Genomic DNA, 21124 nt, shown 5'->3' with positions numbered 1-21124 from the left:
TAATCTACAATCAATATTCTTGTGCACGACTCTCTGTGTAAGGGTTTCTATGGGAGGGGATTTCCTAGGATGCAGGGTTGAGCATTTGCCATTTTACTATATGTTACTCAATTGTTCTTGAAAATGATTATGTATCTACCAGAAGTGTGTAAATTCCACATAGGTTCTATACTTTCTTCAGCCTAAAAATAAAACAAAAAGCTAACCAGTTTCTTTCCCCAATTTATTATATGAGGTCTCACTGTATCAGTAGAATAAATTACCAGCCTCCACTGTCTAGAGAATAGGAAAAAAAATTAATCAAGACTAATGTGGAAAAGGTCAGTGAATGGATACATTCATCCATAAGTTAATTGTGCTTAAAATCTTACTTTCTCCACATGAACTCTAATTGCAAATGATCAAGTCAGTCAGTATTCATCAAGTTTATTCACTATCACAGAAAGGTCCAGATAGAATATTTCTTTTAAATATATGCCTGTATATGCCTGAGATACCTTTTTTTTTTTCTTTTTTTATGGAGACTGGGTCTCGCTATGTTACCCAGGCTGGTCTTGATTTCCTGGACTCAAGCAATCCTCTAAAATAGCTGAGAACACAGCTGTGTACCACCATGCCTGGCTTATGCTGAGATTTTTATATCCAAAAAAGACCATTCACCTTGCCAAAATATTACATTAACACTGGTCTGAAGATATACGGAACAAGTATAGTCAGCATTTTGATCTTAATGCAGTAGAATATTTCATGTTATAAAAACATCTGTTAAGCATGTTTGTAATGTTTTCACTTTGAAATGCACTTATTAATTATAAAATCTGTCATAGCATAGTGGCTGAGGTATGGAAAGGCCTCTGTTAAATCACATTAGGAAAGTGTGTTTTCATGAAAGCAAGGCAGCTATACCTTTGTGGAGAAAAAGTTAGACTATCATAATAAAGACAGGAAAATGAGTGTAAGGAAAGAAGTATAACAGAAAATAAGATTCCACAGACTCAGGTGGTATGGTGGACATGCACTGCTGTGGGGAAAGAGGGAGAAATGAAAAGAAGGAGCGTCATGGGTCAAACGAATGGGATTCATCTATTGGCAAGCTACCTGAGGATGGCTGGAGCCAGAACTGAAAACAAAGTTCAGTTTACAAAACTCTTCACGTAGAAAAGAATGTGCCTGTGCTCTGATGAGCTGAGGAGACTACAGACCTCAAAGAATGAATGCACCTTTTTCTTCCAAGGCAAAGGCATTCTCCTGGGGAACCAAGAGCCTAATGCATGCCATAACTACACAGTTCTGCCGTTTCTCAAATAATAGATGCAGCCTTCATGTTTTTACCACAGTTATGTTAAATCTTTCATTATGCTAGAAATCTTTCAATGAGCTAGATTTTGTGTTTTAATCAGAGGTTCCCCTCTTTCTTTGTGTGTGTTTTCAAAGTAAATAAGATGCCACAAAAGCCTGAAGGTCTTATTTATAGAAATGAAAAAATATTCTCCAGTATAGGCCATACTAGAATTATTTCTATGTGCAGCTGACCCAACTAACATTGTATAAAAGGATGTTTATGGGTTTGCTTTATATTAATGGGATATGGTTTAATATAGGGCTTAAATAATTTTAAAAAATGAATTCTACTTCCCAATTCGATGTATCAAGCATTCTCAAACATGAATAAATTTGATTTAGATTAATTATTTAAAAACTATCCATTTATCAAAAAATCAAGTTACGAAGACCAAAACTCCAACAGAGTTAGAAATTAAGCATAGGTGCCAGTGTAAATTTTTTTAAGTTTTAACCTCTCCTGCTTTGAAACTGAGTAGGCAATCTCATAATGAAAGAGCAAGTATTTTCTCCACAGGCCTCACCATCTTCTCATATAAATATTACTTATTTACTGAATCTTCTCCTTCCCTCCACTAAAATATAAGGTCCACGATGGCAGGAATTTTTGCCTGTTATAACTCTAGTGCCTAGAACAGTCCTGGCACACAGTAAGAGTGCAAGAAATATGAGTTGAATGAATCATCAGTTTTCTCTCCTTTCCTTTTGCTGTCATCATCCTTGGTGACTTGACCAAGAATAAGCCATCCATACTCTGGCTTCTCGGCTCTTTCGCCTCCTCATCTCCAATGATTATCCCTAACCCGCAGTGGCCACCTGTAATCAAAGTCACACAAGGAACGCTGCCACAACCTGCAGTACACACTATCTCCAAAAATCAACTCAAGCTTCCTGCCCTTCGTCTGCAAGCTCCTATCCTTGCAATTCATTTTTAAAAAAATCCTCATTATGCCTTTAAAAAAAATACCTCATTGGGATAGATCTCCTCCAGCTTGTCTCCATACATTAGTTCATTTCTCTCTTCATTTCGCTCCCCATCCATTTAGACTTTCACAGGCTATTGTTTCAGTAACAGCCTTCTCATTATCCTTCATTTTTTAGTGCACCTTTATCTTTGCACTGAATCCATCTGACAAAACCCCAACCACAGATGAGCACAACTATCTGCCTTCTCTGTGCTTAGCCCCAAGCATCCCACCACAGCTGGAGAAGTTCTCAACAGGCCAGATGAGATCCACAAATTCAGGATCACCTGATTTACCTAAAATGTTACGAAGCCTCCCTAGTTGACTCATTCTCCCATGCTCCATGATGACCACTTCTCTCGAACACATACCCTTCTTTCCCAGACTCACAACAGAGGACCTCCTTGACTCTTACTATGTCACAATGGAAATAGAAACCATCAGAAAGAAATTATTGCAACAACTCTTACCAAACATACAAACCTACCTATATCCACAACCATCCTATCCTTTCCTACTGTTACAACAGATGTTCCTCCTATCCATAGCCAAAATGTCATCTATGCTTGGGATCCTACCTCCTTCTTAGAAAACTACTATTAATGACCTCTTCTACCCCGTATATGCTTGCCTCTTCCTTTTTCCTAGTAGTTCTTAAAATAGTTCTTTCCCATTAAACTCATAAACTTTCCTCTTTTATAGCCAGCTTCCCTAAGAACTCTGTTTCTGGCTTCACTTTCTCTTCACTCCTTCACCTACTGCGATCTGTCCTTTGCCCCAATAACTCTAGTGAAATAGCATAAGGTAATGTTCTTTTTGGCTGGCAGCACCTGACATGTCCTCTGCCTTGAATGCTTTTTTTCCTTCGGGACACACATTTACTATTTTCCCTATTTGTTTCAGTTATAACCACATGACTGACATCTTGCCAACAGGAATGCATGTGGAAAAGATACAACACTTCCCATCTGAGGCACTCAAGAAAAGGCATGAGTTCTCTACCTTCTCTCTCCCATCCACCTGGCTGACAGAGTTGCAGGATGGAAGTGTCCTGGATTCCTAACAGAAACTGCCGCAGAGTTCTGCCCAACCCTCAGGAGACTGACACAGGTGCCATGCTCTACACAGAAGCTCACAGGATTGTGCTACCCATTCCTATCTTAAAATACTGAAGACCTCATTGCTTTCAGCATAAAAATATGCAAGATGGGCCCTGGATGGTCTGACTGCTGGTTCTCTCTCTTTCCTTATCTTGCACCATATTCTTTCTTACTCTCATCACTCCAGCTATACTAGCTTTTGAATTCCTTGTATATGCCATGCTCCCTCACTCCCTGTTCAGGGGCTCTGCAGGGTCTCTAAATAAGCTATTCCCACTGCCCAAAATGCTCTTCCCTCCTCTCATTGCCTAGTTACCTCTGTCTTACCCTTATCCTTCATACTTTAGCTCAATAGTCATTTCCTTCCCTTTTCCCCAGTTTAAGTCAAAGGTATCATTATATATTCCCATAGAATTATCTACCTTTCCTTTGTTGTATCTATCACAGTCATAATTTTGCACTTATTTGCATAATTATTTGATTACTGTCTGTCCCTCTCACCTCACTGTAAGTTCCCTGAGAGCAAGAACCAAGTCTGCTTTTTGCCCACCTTTGTGTCCACAGCACTTAGCATCCTAGTGCCTGACATATATTAAGTGTGTAATAAACATTTACGGAATTAAATAATGAAAGCTTGTCACTAACATCCCAGAGAGCTAGTACCAGTAGTAAAATACCGTTAGTAGCTTTCCATGAAAAACATAGTTTACCTGTCACATTCAAGCTCCTCAGGCCATCGGATCCCAAAAGTGTCAATTAATTTTTTGCAATCAGAATATACTTTCTCACAAAGTTTACGACAAGGTGGAACCACATGAATTTGCTCTGTGCAGGTTGGTACAAATGCTTTGCAGAGGAAAGTTTCAATGTTTGGTGAACATTCCAGATTTGCGAGAGGAAGAAAATGCTATTAAAGACATCAAGATACAGTTAGAAAACATTTTAATAACAAATGAATAAAATTAACATATTTACTGTTTAAAGTATATATTTATACTCCAAAAGAATCTTTAAATCTCCCTCTATCAGACTTATGAACTCTTCATACACAATGGAATACTAATATTTTATTCAATCATATATTTTTCAAGAAGATATGGATTATTCCAGTGAAATCACTTGTCAGAGTCACCAACAAACTCCACATTGTCAAATCTGATGGTAAATTCTGAACATTCCTTCTACTCAGCTCTTAACAGCAATCGACACAGTGACTCCTAGCTTCCTTTTGAGGCCCCTTTTGCACTTGTCTTCTAGGACACGAATTCTCTTGGATTTCTGGCTGTCTCACTGGCTGTTCCTTTTCTAGTCCTCTTCCATTTCCCAATTATGATCACTGAAGTGCTCCAGAGCTCAGTCCCCAAGACCTCTTCTCTATCTCTACTGACTCTCAGGGGAAACTCACCCAGTCCCCATCTCTACTGTGAACCACAGACTTGAATGAGCATCTGCTCTGGGACAACTCCATTTGGCTGTTAATGGGCATCTTGAACTGAAAGTATGCAAAATACAACTCAATCCCACTGTATCTCTGCCTCCCAAACACTCCCTTAGTACTCTCCATCTCAGTAAATAATGCCACCATTCACCAAGTTGCTCAGGCCAATAATCTTACAACCCTTCCTCCCTCCCTCTCTCCCTCCCTTCCTTCCTTCCCTCCCTCCCTCCTTCCTTCCTTTTTATTTCTTTCTCTCTCTCTCTTTCTTTCTTTTTTTGAGACACAGTCTTGCTCTGTTGCCCAGGCTGGAGTGCAGTGGCATAATCTCAGCTCAACGCAACCTCCGCCTCCCAGGTTCAAGCAATTCTCCTGCCTCAGCTTCCCGAGCAGCTAGGACTATAGGCGCATGCCACTATGCCCAGCTAATTTTTGTATTTTTAGTAGAGACGAGGTTTCACCATGTTGGCCAGGCTGGTCTTACAACTCATTCTTTACTCCTCTCTTCTTTCACCCCATCTCCAACCCATCAGCAAATCCTGTTGGCTCTCCCTTTAAAGTATATTCCAAATCTGACCATTTCTCACTATTACCACCCAGTCTAAGCCACTATTATCTTTCAACTCAACCACTAAAATGGCCTCCTAACAGGTCTCACTACTTCCCACACTTGCTAATCTTACAGTCAATTTTCCAACCAATGTGATTCTTTAAAATGTAAGTTTATCCTTGTTCAAAGACTCCAATAAAATAAATTCCAAAGTCTTTTCCAATTCCCATGAGCCCTTAAATTTCTGGGTTCCCCACTATGTCTCCAGTTTCATTTCTGACCACTTTGTCTCTTATTTACTCCATTGCCACTAAACTGGACTTCTGCTTCTTATAGTTCCATGTGTATTTCTGTCTCAGAGTCTTTGCACTTGCTGTTCCCCTCACCTCTTCACCCAGATAGTGAGTCTTGTGCCCTCATTTGAGTCTCTGCTCAATTCACCTCAAAGAGGCATTCCTGCCCATCCTATCTAAAATTATCCTGCTCTTATCTTTCCCATTACCGTGGTTTGCATTTCTCTTAAGTCCTTATTACTATCTGACATTTCATCGTGTACTAGTTTATTTAATTTTTGCCTTCACCACTAGAATGTAAATTCTAAGAGGGAAAGGATTTTGTCTATTTTGTTCACTGCTCTATCTCCAGTGCCTAAAGCAGTGTCTGCTACATGGCCATTTCTCTATATTTACAGAATAAATGCATGATTCTCCAAAACAATAAATGAACACTGACAAAGCATATCAATAAAACATTTCAGAGCATCAAGACAAAGAGAAGATGATAAATGTTCCCAGAGGGGGAAGAAAAACAGAATACATGTAACTAAATTAAAATTTGAATATTTGACAATATCAGAAGCTAGAAGAAAATGAAAAAATAACTATAAAATTCTAAAGAAAAAATGCATTTCAACCTAGAATTCTATATCCACCCAAACATTTAGAGGGTAGACTATTGACATTTTTGGCACTGTAAGGAATACAAAATTTAAACTTTCAAGTATCCCTGTTTAGGAAGCAACTAGAAGATGTAATATTCCTGAAACAAATTAAAGGAATATATGAATAAACCAGGAAGGAAAATAATATGGGACCCAGGAACTAGCTGATTGAACACTGAAGAATGACAAGAGAAATTCTCCATGTGACAACTACAGATCTAGTCCAGAAGCAATCAGAACACATTTGACAGAAGGGCAGATGGCTGAAGGAGAAAGGTCTCCAAGGGAAAGGAGCGGGGATTGAGATTGACAGATTATATGTTATTTTGAGCACTAGGAAAATTGCTGCTAGGTGTATGACAAGTCTGTTAGGATATCTAAAAACAGTCAGACATTGTTACATAAAAAACAAAGGAAAATACAACTACTGTGTTAATTGTTGGGAGGGTATTAAAAAAATAAATCTAATCAAAGTATACTACCTGACTCAGCAGTGTACAATATTTAATATTTCTAGTAATATTATCACTGACTATTCATTTAATAAAAAACCATATTAGGAGGAGATGTAAAAGTGGCAGGGTAAGAGAAATGAATTATCAACTACCCTAATAGGAAAGAATAAACAGAAACAGCCTAAAGTTCTAAACTGATTAATCTATAACCAACAGAGTAAACCTGTTAGTTAGAATGTGGCCTGCATACCAGAGGAAAAGAGTTCAAAGAGGCTGCCTCTCAAGGGCAGGACTGGGATATGCATGGAAAAGGGCGGGCAAGGACTGTTATTTTTCTGTTCAAAGCCTTTTAGTATTGAGGGTTTTCTTTTCCAGCTTTATTCAGGTATAGCTGATGTATGATAAACTGAACATGTATAAAGTGTACAATTTGGTAAGTTTTGAAATGATTATCACAATCAAGGTAATAAATATATCTCTCACCACCAGAAGTTTCCTCTGGCTCCCTTGTCATCCCTCCTGCCCTTCCATCCTCCTCACCCCCTCAGTAACTCTCACGCCTGACAACAACTGATCTGCCTTCTGTCACTGTGGAGTGGTATTTTCTATAATTTTACATAAGTGGAATCATATAGTGTGTTTTCTTTTTTGTCTGGCTTCTTTCACTTAGCATCATTGTTTTGTGATTCAGTCATGTTGTCTGATGCATCAGTAGTTCATTCCTTTTAATTGCTGAGTAATATTCCACTGTATGGCTGTACCATAATTTTCTTAACCATTTACCAGTTGATGGACAGTCTGAAGTGCACATTTGAGTGTGCAATATCTACTAGCAGGCAGTTAAATAAAGCTATGTAGAAGTGAGACTTTAAATTAAGGATATGGATTTAAAAGTCATCAGTATAAAAGTGGTAATTGAAATAATTGGCTGAAATTACCTAAGGAGAATAAGTAGAGTGAGAGAAGATGAAAATTCTGATTCAAGGGAAATACACTGACTCTATATATTAGCATCTCCTTCTACTCGAAATGCCACTGAAATGAAAGAAAAGGTTTAAAGGTAAAAAACAAAATCCATAACTGCATTAAAAAAATAAAGAAAGGGCTCCCTATAAGCTTTGGGAAATTTTTGAAAGATAAAAAGAAGGAATGACAACTTCTTTCATCAGTATGGCCAATTAAATATCTCCTGCCACAAAACATTCAGGTTCTGGATGAAGTGCAACAAATATACTTTGAAATGCATTGCTGAGCACTGTATACACCTTAAAAATAGCCTTAAAACATATAAACAAAAAGCAATAAAACTATAAGGAGAAATGGACAATTCCATGGTCATGAGAAATTTCAATATATCTTCTTTGGTAAATGAACGGTCAAGCAGACACAAATTAATAGGTAAATATAAGCCTTGATTACAGACTACAATTAACAAGTCTGACTTAAAGGGCATATACAGCACCCACACCCAACAGTTAGAGGACAATAGCTATGAAGGATGTTGGGACCAGTGGGAAGTTCCCTTGTCCTGATGGGGCAAGTGACTGAGCAGAGACAGGGTTGCCATGGTTGACATATGTTATTGCTTTTATTTGAATGATGCTCTGAGATTAGATCCTTTGTCACCTTACAGGAACTTGGAGCGCAAACAGCATGGTACTTTTCTCAGTTTCCTCCATCGTGAAGAGGAGAGAGTGCCCAGACGGTGTGCAAATCCTCCTCTGAGCCTGAGGTAGGAGAAGGCGAGCTGTGGGCAACTAGTAAACTGTAGTAAACTCTTTGTTTACTGTCCCAAAAAAGCCTAGTTCCTAAATTTTTTGACTATCTGGTAATCAGATCCTTTGGCAGAAAGAACTAAAACACACTATGTTTATTTAGTTCTTCTAACTCAGAAGCCATGATTAACTGGTGGTCAGCACTTAAGAAGTAATTATATAGTTCAAGGGCAGGCAAAATGAATGCAATATATGTACTTTTGCTATACAAAAACAATTTTCTTACATGGAAAACACAAGTCACTTCCCTAATTTAATTCTTCTACAGTGCCAAAGTTGGCTAATCCAATAACGTTGATGTTCCTGCACTGTGTAGAGGATAAACTGAATGCTGAAAACTCAGATACCTTCAGAGGCTAGGCAGGTAAATGCAAATGCCTGTAAGACAATAGGGAGTATTTGGGAAGCAGCTGCTACTCAACTCCAGCAGACTATTATTTGGAAATCGGGGCATAGAATTGTCAGGTATATCCATTTTTCCCAAGAAAACAGAACCTAGATTGTTATGTGTAATTTCCCAAATTGTAGATTTTGGCACTTTAATCTACACATTTGAAACAGGGCCCCCCTCCCCTGCCACACACACATGCACACACACACACAGAAAAATCAAGTCTCAGGTCAGATCCAGTGTGGGCTACCAACTTTCAAGTTCAGTTGTAGATGAATAGACTTAAAGAATTTTAGACTTGGAAGGGACTTGAGAGAAAACCTTTAAATTAATTATTTTCGAAGTGTATGTGTGTCTGTGTGTGCGCACATGCACATTTTGCCAAGAAACATTTTCTTTATGAGAAGTTAAAAGGAGGCCGATATACTAACTAAATAAAGGCATAGTTTCTTGGGCTGAAAAGGAAGCTCTCCCTGCTGAGATACTTCTCACCATTCCCCTTTCTACCAGTGACCTCAGAGCACCTCCAGAGATCACAGTTGGAAAACCACTGACCTAATCTAAGCCCTTGGATCAAGAGACAAAACTGAAGCCAATTTCTTATTAAAATTGTTACTCACATTCCAAAATGTACTCTGAATTAGAAGCTAGGTATCCTCATTCCTGATCGAATGCTACTTTTACCAATTCTATGGCTACTGATAATAAATCAGAGCGTTGGCTTATTTGGCACTTACCGTAAACCAGGCACTGTGCTTTTTCACATACCATTTTCCTTTATCACAACCTGTTCTTCTCTCCACCTTGCAGCTGAGGCAACTGAGGCTCTGAGAGGTTAAGTAACTTGTATAGTCACAATAGTAGTAAGAAGCAGAACTAGGATATGAACCTATGTTCCTATGACTCCAGAGTATGTCCTCTTTAACTTTCACTCTGTGCTGCTACCCATTTCTCCCTGAAAATTACCCTTTCCCAAAGCACAGAGACAGGCAAAAATGCCAATGAGGATGAAGGGAAGAAAATATATCAAGAGGATTGGGACTCTTCCACATGAAAGAAACTCTTCAGTTAAAAAAAAATAAATGTTCACGGGATACATATCAAAGACTATAAAACCTCAAGCTATATTGATCACATTCTAGATGATGCGTTATCTCCTGAAGCAAGAGCAAGTATTCCATCATATGGAGTACTTTCAGAACAAATCGCAGCACTTTAAATGATGGGTAGTCAGCCTAGTATTGAACTCATTATACCAATCAGTTGAAACATAACTAGGATGAACATATTTTCACAGTCTTTTGAAGTAAAAATCGTGATTGAAATGTTTTATGTTCTTCCTCAAAATGTCCTGGGTACCATTCCCAGAAACCAAATCTAACATGACTCATTGAGATATTTCTTATGTCCTTAATTTTATGCTATGAATTTCATCACATCATTAAACTAGCATTTAGCATGGTAAGTGCCAAAGCTGTGAATTAAACTCATGAATTAAAGTGCAAATCCATGGATTGAGCAAATATCAAACCTGGTCGCATCAGTCTGTTCCTTTTACTCTCCTTTAGTGATACCACCTTCTTCAACTCTCTTAGTAACCCAGTGCTTTCATGATCTCACTTACAAACTCCTCCTTTCAAATTTCATTCTCAAAAAACTCATCTAATAACTATTAATATTGGTTCTGAGATTCTACCATTCAATAACAAAAACAGTGCTATTAATTAGTTTCAAAAATCAAGAAATAAAAGGTAGGCTCCTTTAAGGAAATGGTCAGTCCCTGGCAGAAATCCCTGGAAATAGCAGTTACTATTAGTACTGGCAAAGATGAGAAAGAAGAGGGCAACTGAGAAGGCAATTCACATCTCTATCGTGAAAAACAGCCTGAGCCAACAGTAAGATAAATGAAAAATGAGAATGAAAATACATGGAGTTTTTTATATAATCCTTTGCTGGAAATAATGCTAGCATTTTATTTCTAACTAAGTTCTAACTCTTACTTAATTCTAATACTTTAATTCTAACTATTTAGTTTAACTACCTGTGCTACCTTTGGCAGGCAGTTTTCTGTTTCTGAGTCTCAGAGTATCCATCAGTAAAGTGACAGTGATGAATTAGATGATCACTAAGGAGATTTATGGCTCAAAAGTTTATGAAGAGGGTAACAAAGAATTGAGTAGAAGAACTGGAGATCAATTTCAAAACAACTGTAGGTGCTACAGTGAAATTTTCTCCTTGGTAAGTAACACTTTTTTTTTTTAAGAGACTGGTTCTCACTCTGTGGCCCAGGCTGGAGTGCAGTGGCACAATCATAGTTCATTGCAGCCTCCAATTTCCTGGGCTCAAGTGAGCCTCAGGCCTCAGCCTCCCAAGTAGAGATAGAGTCTGTGTTGCCCAGACTGGTCTTAAACTCCTGAGCTCAAGTGATTCTCCTGCATCAGCCTCCCAAAATGCTGGGATTACAGGTATGAACCACTGTTCCCAGAGAGTAATACTGTTTTGCACTGTGCTCTAGAGTGAATATTTACTATTTGGGGGAATCCAAAAGTAGGTAAGACACCATGGAAGCTAAGAGGGATGCAGGGATACAGCCTGGCAATGAAAACACAGGCACCTAATCTAAGCTTGGCCATTTGTATACTCTGGGTATTGTGATTCCTGGGGAGAGGGTTATGCAAAAGAACAGATATAGTCAGATTATTTAAGGAAGCTGCAATGTGATCAGTAATCCTTGCAGTGGCCAAATAAGCATCCAGAGATAATGGCTCAGGAAGTATCCAATGGTATTGGCACTGGTGACAAACTAATCCTATGGTATGACCTTAGCTATGCCCCAGTTCCCTTTGCTCCTCCTTACATTTTGAATCCGGTTCTCCTGCCTTCCCATTGATCTTACAAGCTGTCCAATATCCATCAATTTTCTGCTTAGTCAGAATTGGTTTCTGTTGTTTGTAATCAAGAAGACTAACTAGTACAGAAAAAAACATAAAGAATGGTTTGCAAGTGATCTCAGCAAAACAGGAGGAACTCTAGAACTGGGTTTCCGGTCTAAGGCCAAAGGCAGTGAGCATCCTGTTAGTATTTAAAGATGGAAATCTGGCAACCCATGGCAAAGTGAATTAAGTTATCCTTGTAACCACTTAGCTTGGTTTTAGCTTAGCTTCTCTGTACATAATAGAATGATATGCCCCATGAACACGAGGCTGTGGGAGATCAAATGAGTGGCTGCTGCCAGAGAACCAGAAAATAACATAAAGAGCATGAGTTATCAGATTGTAGGGTAGGGTGAGGACTTCTAACGGTACTGCTTGGTTTAGGAAGAGAATAACAAACTGGCATCTCTGAATTTTTGACTCAAGGTGGGGAGCAAAACGCTAGGCTGGGCATGGTGGCTCATACCTGTAATCTCAGCACTTTGGGAGGCCAAGGTGGAAGGACTGCTTTATGCCAGGATGTCGAGACCAGCTGGGGCAACATAGCAAGACCCTCTCTCTTAAAAAAAAAATTAGCAGGTTGTGGATGCACACAGCCCTACAGTCCCAGCTGCTTCCGGGGCTGAGGCCTGAGGCTCACTTGAGCCCAGGAGTTTCAGGTTGCAGTGAGCTATGATTGTGCCACTGCACTCCAGCCCAGGAAACAGAGTGAGACCCTGTCTTTAAAAAAAATGAAACACACACACAAAAGGACGAAAAGGACTTAAGGCTCAAGGAGTTGAAAACCAAGCACAGTTTCATCTGCAGGTGGCTAAATTATATCAGTTTAATGTGCTTCCCATTCACATAAGAGAGCTGGTGATATTGTAACTAGGAAACTGAGACCCAGAGTTCTGTAGTGGGGACACATGACAAGGCTCAGGATATCGCAGAGTGCTCTGAACCTACAGCTCTCAAGGTAGACCCTTTCTGTAAGAAGAAAATAAATAGTCCCCTACCCCACCCCACCAGTCTTCAATGTCTCAACCTGTAACTAGAGTTTCACCCCAGCACACCTTGGGAGCATCAAGTCAAAATCAAATCTGAAAAAAAGACCTACAAACTAGTTGTAAGACTGTTAATTTATATTGGTTTCTGAGGGTTATGAACTGAGAAGGAAAGAATACAATTTTAGATGGGGCTAAGACGTACTGATATGGGGTTATTTCTCAGAGATTCTAGATTCAGTGTGCTAGCTTCAGAGACTGGGCTTTTGGAGGTAAGATGATAAATGGGCTTTTGACAGGGGTTCAGTGAGACCTAAATCCAACCCACTGCAATTTTCCAAGTCCATGTATGTACATCTAAAATATTTATTTATTTAGCAAAAGCACAATAGACATATTTGTTTCCTGGATAAATGTTATTATGGTAGGGGCCAAACAAAAACCATTAGAGGTCTCCCTCCCTACCATGATAGAAAATCAAAAACAATACTGCAGATCAAGGAGATTTTCGGAGATTGGCAACACCACTAGAAACATATTCAGGGGTAACAGTTCCTACCACCTGTTCATTTCAACTTTCCAGTGGATTGTCTTAAGCAACCTCAACTCAATTGGCTAATGTGATTCTCCAGATGTGGTCTCTTTGCTGCAGCAAATAGTAAAGCTCAAGCACTTTGTATGCCTCTCTAAGCTAGCCAGTTCTTTCTTCTACAAAAGCAATTTGTTCTCACCCAGCAGGGACAGCAACATATCTTTGCCAACTTGCCTTAGAGCAGTGGTTCAAAACAAGTGGCCCCTGAGTGAGCAGCATCAGCATCCCCTAGGAACTTGTTAGATGTGGAATTTTTCCATCCCATCCCAGACCTATTGATTCAGGAACTCAGGGGTGGAGCCAGTGATCTGTGTTTTAACAAGTCCTTCAGATGATTCTGATGCACACCAAAGCTTAAGAGCTTCAGCCTTAGGGGAACATCAGCTCTTCAGCTCTGTGCCTCAATTTCAGTCAGTGAAACATATCACCAACTTCACAGGACATCACACTAATCTAACTTATCGAAGACATAAAGCTGATGAGGCCATAGACATGTTCCCTAGATGCCATAGTAAGATACAAGTGCAGATGAGGAGATTAACCCTACATAATTAAAAGGGACCTTGGCTTTTGCTACTAGTTCCTCATAGAAACTAAACAGGAGAGAACATCTAGAGATCATCAAGTCAAGTTACCTCTCATGAATTGAGTGTTACTGAACTCAACTACTCGTGATGTCAGGGACCAATTGCATTCCATCTTCAAGTGGCTGGATACATCTCAAAGATATGGGAAAGTAGCATATTGCTTGCATTCTCAGAATGCCTGCTTCTGCCATATTATAATCCTTTCCTTAAAACACACCTATGTCTTCAAGCAGAGTTCCCTCTGACCAAATGACTCATGAAGAAACAATTACAGCCTGGCTTACAATAGCTGGCCCCAGCCAAGAGTGAGCTACTATAGGATTATAACTCCATTCAGAGGTGGCCCTAGCAGGCAGAACTTTAATCACTGTCTATGTTATCAGTAGAAAGATGGTCTCAGTTAAGAAGTTACATTGATTCATGGGCTATATCTAATGGTACAACAAGATAGGGACTTGCAAACAACAAGAGCTTGGAAGAATTCTAGAGAATTGGTATTAGGAGTCCAGAAAAGCAGTATGTGACTGGACTTCTCCAAAATGGGCCTATAATCTCAAAAAAAAAAAAAATTTTTTTTTTGCATGTGAATGCAAACCCAAAGGCCCCAAAACAGAGGAGGCTCTTAAATGTGTAGAATAAATAATCTACTCTGTGGATGTCAATCAGCCTTTTCTCTAGTTACACCAGTATAGGCTTAACAGGCTCAGGAACAAAAGGGCCATGGTGGCAGAAGAGTGCCCAGATCCAATAGCATAGACTTTCCTTCTTGGGATGATCTGGCTATTGCTGAGTAGTTCATTTGCCAGAAGCAGAGCAGTAACCAACCTTAAGCCCTCAATATGGTATCATGTCCCAGCAGGATCAACCAACTATCTAGTGTCAGGTTAAGAAGTATCCTGGATCCTTTCCATCCAAGAGTTGTCCTCACTGAAATCCCTTGCTTATAAGTTCCCAAGTAGACCATACCTGTGCCAGCATCTTAGCTGTGGCATGTTCCTTACAGCCTGAGCTTGAATTCTAGCCCACCTGCTGGTTCTATGAGCTACCTGCTACTCTTATAATCAATTCCTTTTCTGCTTAACCAGTCTGCGTACCCTATCTAAGGTGGAAAGGACATGAAAAAAGAATACACCTTGGAACACAAGGAAAGCAGGCTCCTTTTTCAGAGTTAAAAGAATTAAGAGCTATATAAAATCAATGAAGGAATGACCAGGGCAAAATAATATTAAAATAAGTCTAAAAGTATTTTTTGGAAATGAGTAAACGAGGGCAAAAAAGTAATCTAAGAAAATAAGCCTTTGTCAAAAAGTAGAACTGAAAGTACAATGACAAAAACAGATAGGTTGTTTTACATTCCCTCCACCAGAATATAAATTCTATGAGGGCATATAGGTCTGTTTGTGCATTACTGCATGTCGAGTACCTGAACAGTGCTTCAAATATTTATTTATTTAGGCATTCAAATATTTGTTGAATGAATAAACACCAGCTAGTCTCAGTGAAATATACAGGGAAAGGACCAGCTAGCTCCTGATGCTATAATAATATGATAATGAAAGGAACCATAATATGGGCCTGGGGTTGGTGGCACTGTAAGATCCTGAAGGGAAAGTCTGGGCTAGAATTTTAATTGAGAGGGATCAAAAGAAGGAACTGTTTGGTTTCTTAAAAATATATAAAGCATAACCTAAGCAGAGTGGTCCAGCAGCAGTATCTTGGCAGTGCCTTGCTTCCCTGAGTACTGAAAATATGGGTTACGTAAATGTTTGTCACTTTTCTGAAGCATGAATCAGAATCCCACTGGCACATGGAAGCAAGCCACACCATCAGTGAACAAGACCAAGTGGCTCCAAAGCATCTGATCCTAAGATCAGGATTTGTGCTTTCTACTCATGGTGACATACACAGTAACTCCCATGCAGTGAGAAAAGCTATATTTCTTGCTCTAAATTGGCACCAAAAACAAAGTCGATTTACAGTGATAGTGATTAAAACTGAGTGAAAGAAATTAAAAATGTGATTGAAAAAAAGTGATGAACCTGGGGCCAGGAGCGGTGGCTCACACCTGTAATCCCAGCACTTTGGGAGGCTGAGGTGGGTGGATCACGAGGTCAGGAGTTCAAGACCAGCCTGGCCAAAGTGGTGAAACCCCATCTCTACTAAAAAAATACAAAAAAATTAGCCAGGCGTGGTGGCAGGCACCTGTAGTCCCAGCTACTCAGGAGGCTGAGGCAGGAGAATGGCGTGAACCCAGGAGGCGGAGCTTGCAGTGAGCGAGATGGCGCCACTGCCCTCCGGCTTGGGCGACAGAGCGAGACTCTGTCTCAAAAAAAAAAAAAAAAAAGTGATGAAACTTAGCAAAACAACAGGCTCACTAAAGTCTAAAGGGGCCCTTAAATGTTTTCAGTTACACTTCACTGGGCAAATACTGTTAAAGTGGTTACAAAAGTCTTGAGTAAATTCTTTGAGAATGTCAATGGATTACTGTATAGGAAAGTGGTGCAAATTTTGCTACATAGTTTCATGAATGTGATCAATCTCAGGCAAGTCAGCTTCTTTAAAAAATGTAAAGTGGAGCCTGGAATACAAGAGAACAAAAAGCAGGAATTTACATTATTTCCATAATGGAAAACTTGTTATTTTTAAACTATTTCTTGTGAGGGACCATTAGAAAATTTAAATCATTTCTCCAAAAGAGAGTACCTCTGGAAATTAGACAAATGTACATATTAACTGATTGCTACTACAAAGGAATGTGTCTAGAATCAATTACTTTTTTAATGTAAACCTTAGAACTTGAAAAACTGTAATTCTGGGAAAGCTACATATTCAGGTACATATTCAATAAATATGAATAAACACATGACAAATATATAACCTAGAGTAATAAAGCTTCATTATTTACATGCCACATTCTTGGGGAAAGGAAATAATCACGACAGTCTTCCCATGGAATACTAAGGAATGGACTAGGAACCTTGTGCTTATCAGCAGAGCCTCCCAGGAGAAATATCCTTTCTCTTCACGTACAGGCCTGCCCATATTTCTCTTCACATACAGGCCTGCCCTTATTCTGCAGATTCAAAAGAAGGAGTCAAGGGACTTTCCCTACTACTGCAATGCAACATCACGAAGGAAGGTTTCTACCTTTAAAACACAACAGTAGTCATTATACACACAACTGGCTTGGAACACTTCTCAGTATTTATTTCATTTTATATGATTAATGTCTTACTTTCAGAATAGCTACAGTTATTTTCAGATAGTCTTTCCTGAAAAACAAACAGGTTAATCTCACTAAACATTTTCTTTCTTTGTGTATGGACATACAAGGGTAGAGAATATGGAAGAAAGGTGAAAGCAGGAAGGGACTGGACTCTTCTAAAAGCAAGAAAATAAAAATGCTTAAAAGCTACTATACAACAGAAATAGATATTTTCCTTAAAAGTCCATCTATCCAGTTTTTCTCCATTTATTTTTAATTGAATAGAGACATTCTAACAGCACATATTAACAGGTGGAAAGGAAAGTTTTTTTTTTTTCTTTTGGTCCACTTCCCTTTAGACTGTTTAAAAGGGGAATGACCACTTGCTGTTCCAAACACAATACGTGACCTGGTTTTTGCCTAGACCTCGATGAAGGCAATTGAAAAAGAAAAATACAACATTCCTGTTTCCATTTTCCCTAGATCAGTCTTAGCTCTTTCTGGATGAAATCAGTCTCTCAAGGGACCTCAATCTCACAATTTGTGAAACAATGCTCTAGATATGAAACAAAAGGAACACAATGGAAAGCCAGCAGCCATTTGTTTTTCCACTTGGGAGAGTTAGACTGTACATCCTTTTCATTACAAAGCCCCGTTACTATGCAGAATTGTAAATTAACTCTTTGTAATACAAATGATTTCAGGTTCACATAATAAAATAAGGAAAAAACTGAAGTCCCTCATTTTAAGCAATCTCTGAAACAAAACTAAAGAACCAAGATGTCTCAGTCAGATCCTTTTGCTTTGTGATAAATTTTACTTTAAAAATTTGATGTGGAAAGTAAGTAACATATAACTCAGGTAATGTATTAACATAAGGATGCACAATAATGTCCACTTATTACATTTTATACTATCTTTAAAACATTTTCAAGTACTTAAACCAAGGTTCAGCAAACTGTAGCCCCTGGGCCAAATATAGCCCACCGCCTGTTTTTGTAAATAAAGTTTTATTGAAACACAGCCACACTCATTTGTTGGCATATTGTCTGTGACTGCTTCTGTGCTACAATTTCAAAGTTGAATAGCTGTGATGGAGACTGTATGGTCTGGAAAGTCAAAATAATTTGGTCTTTTACAGTAAAAATTTGCAATCCAAATTTCTAAACCAGTGGGTCTTGAACTTTAACACTCAAAAGAAACACCTGGGCAGCTTGTGAAACCACAGCTGGGCTCCATCTTCAGAGATCATGATTCAGTAAGTTGGGATAGGAGTCTGTGAACTTGCATTTCCAAAAAGCTCACAAGCTGCTGGTCTATGAACTAAAGTTTAAGAACCATTGCTCTAAACCATCTCATATAATCACGGATTAAAAATGACCATAAATGCTTAAATTCCATAAAACAGGCTAGCTGTTACAAAATGAAAACTAGAAACAAAAAAGGAGTGAGATAGATCTTTTGACTTATACAGAATTTTTGGTGGCTAAGAGAGTAGTTCACTGCCATAGCCATCAGGCAATTTTTCAGCCTCTCATCCTAACACTAATTCACAGTGAATCCTGGAAATTCAATAGGAACCAGCAGAAACTAAAGGTAATTGGGTTGGAGGTGTAAAACCCAATCTGATCTTTAGAGAAGCTATAAAACACATTTTTAGTAAAAGCCAAGTTACAAGCAGCTACAATTTAGTACTCAACTGGAATATACACTTAAGGACTAAAGTACAATGTTTGAAAAAAAAAAAACTGACTCATATAGCTTATAATCCAATGGTCCAATCAAAAGTTGAATTCCTTTACTTCATATAAATAACTAGAAATGGTTAAAAATCAAATTCTTTAAACAAATTCTAATGAATATGTGTAGACCTAATGTGGGAAACAAAATAGAGGATGTCAACTGATATATTTCATTAGAGCTAGGCTCAGACAGAATGAAAAAGAATGGTATGTAAACCACCTAAAAATATTAGCATGTCTTTGACTTGGACACTGTAGATGATAGAAGTGGAACGTAAAGATTTGGAGGGAAAATTCCCTTTGCTACCTTATTGGGACATAAAATCCTACCTTTTTCTTTATTTAGCTTTTATGTAGCCTCTACCATGCTCAGAGGCATTGTACTCAGTATTAGGGATACAGATGAAAAAAAAAAACACCATCCCTACCTTCAACAAACTCTCAATCTAGAGACATGTAGATCACTGTAAAATAGCATGATAAGTATAAGAACAACTGTACATTGTAAGTACTGTAAGGGTGTAGAGTGGGCTGATTAAATATGCTCAGGAGAAAGGTGAAAGAAGGGTTCGCTAAAAACAGTTATTGCTTTAACTGAGACCTGAAGGAATTGAGCAGGTGAAGAAAGGTAGGTAGACAGATCGCTCACCAGAGGATAGAGTATGTATAAAGATACGGAGGTGACGGACAGTAATATGGATTTGAATTCTCCAAATAGGTCAGTTGGCTGAAGCAGAGTGTGTAATGTGGGAAGGTACAAGATGAGAGACTGGACAAGCAGCCAGGGTCCCACATGAAGGGCCTGGGGTGCTCTAGAATCAGGTCTTTATTTCCCCAGCTTTAGGGAAAATGATGAAGGATTTTAACCCTAAAGTGGACTGCACAAATTTGAATTATAATAAAATCATTGTGGCACCACTAGAGAGACTGAAGATTAGGGAGTTAACTTTTGCTTTGTTTTTGTTGTTGTTGTTTTCATTTTGTTTTGTTGAGTCAAGGTCTCACCCTGTTGCCCAGACTGGAGTGCAGTGGAACCATCACAGCTCACTGCAACCTCCAACTCTTGGGCTTAAGTGATCCTCCCACTCAGCCTCCAGAGTAGATGGGACTACAGGTGTGCGCCACAGAGATTTTATTTTTGGTCTAACAAGACTTTGTATTCAAGGCACTTGTAAGAAGGAAAAAGAGAGACAGAGCTAAACAGAGGTAAAACAATCACCCATTTAATTCTTATCTAAATGAAGTTTGCAAATAAGTAGCAAAGTCTGAAATTTACACATTGCATTCTAAATCATAAGAAATATTATCTTGTTTATCCAATCAGGACAAGGGCCTAAAAAAAACCAGTTAAAGATGACATTATGGTCCATGTAGACAGAGAAGACTATCAGATCGGAGTGCTCAAATTTTCAGTTTCTTCATCTGTATAATGAAGGGTTCAGGGGTTCTTTACCTGAGCTATAAGTATATTTCAATATAATTTGTTTTCTTTGTAATCCTACCCATTTTATTTATTTAAATATTAAAACTTCTCTTATTTTGGAGAAGGGGTTAATGGTACAAAAAAGGTTAAGAAGCTCTGTATGATCTTTAGGGTCACTTACAACTCTCAACTTATAGGACATTCAAATACAGGAACTAAAAGAGAATACTACTGTATAAGGATAAATAGGAATGGGGCAGTAGGAAAAACACAACAGTATACACTAAAAAATTACATATAGGGATTAAAAGTCTGACCCAGGTTGACATTATTTTTGCCTTTTCATTTCTCTTTCCTTTCTTCTATAGACTTAGGTTAATGCTGGTATTGTGACTGCTTGATGGCTGTCTTCTTTTGTATCCTTAAACTTACTGAAGTATGATTTATAGCAAAAAAAAAAAAAAAAACTTCATTAGTAAAGGCTATGAGAAAGGTTAGTTATATGTGGAAAATTATATAATGAAGAGATTGGTAGTGTTAGCAATCATATAAAAGAGGTAAGAACAAAAAGCCTTCTTGATAATATCCAGGCACAAAACTACTTGGGAAAGAAGCTAGGTAAATTAAAAAGTAATTTTTTTTTAAAGTAAAAAACAATTGGTTTTAAAAAGACGTGTAGAACAAAGCTAGTTGCTACCATCTTA

The 21124-nt window shown here is 38.5% G+C and overlaps 1 protein-coding gene and 1 non-coding gene across 3 annotated transcripts in view; both read right to left on the bottom strand.

Moving 5' to 3' along the window:
• Positions 1-21124, bottom strand: part of FZD6 (frizzled class receptor 6) — a 34434-nt gene that overhangs the window by 10261 nt on the left and 3049 nt on the right. For both annotated transcript variants that reach the window (XM_055286960.2, XM_063642891.1), the window contains one exon: positions 4117-4313. In XM_055286960.2, coding sequence (XP_055142935.1) covers positions 4117-4313 — 197 coding nt within the window. The remainder of the gene's footprint in view (positions 1-4116; positions 4314-21124) is intronic.
• On the bottom strand, positions 13815-13857 carry LOC129487120 (small nucleolar RNA ZL63). Its single transcript, XR_008659238.1, has one exon. It is a non-coding gene; the product is annotated as a small nucleolar RNA ZL63 (small nucleolar RNA).

The sequence above is a fragment of the Symphalangus syndactylus genome, chromosome 7 (genome assembly GCF_028878055.3).
Source record: "Symphalangus syndactylus isolate Jambi chromosome 7, NHGRI_mSymSyn1-v2.1_pri, whole genome shotgun sequence".
Lineage (NCBI taxonomy): Eukaryota > Metazoa > Chordata > Mammalia > Primates > Hylobatidae > Symphalangus > Symphalangus syndactylus.
The sequence above is the reverse complement of the archived record's forward strand: the minus strand, read 5'-3'. Positions and strand labels throughout refer to the sequence as shown.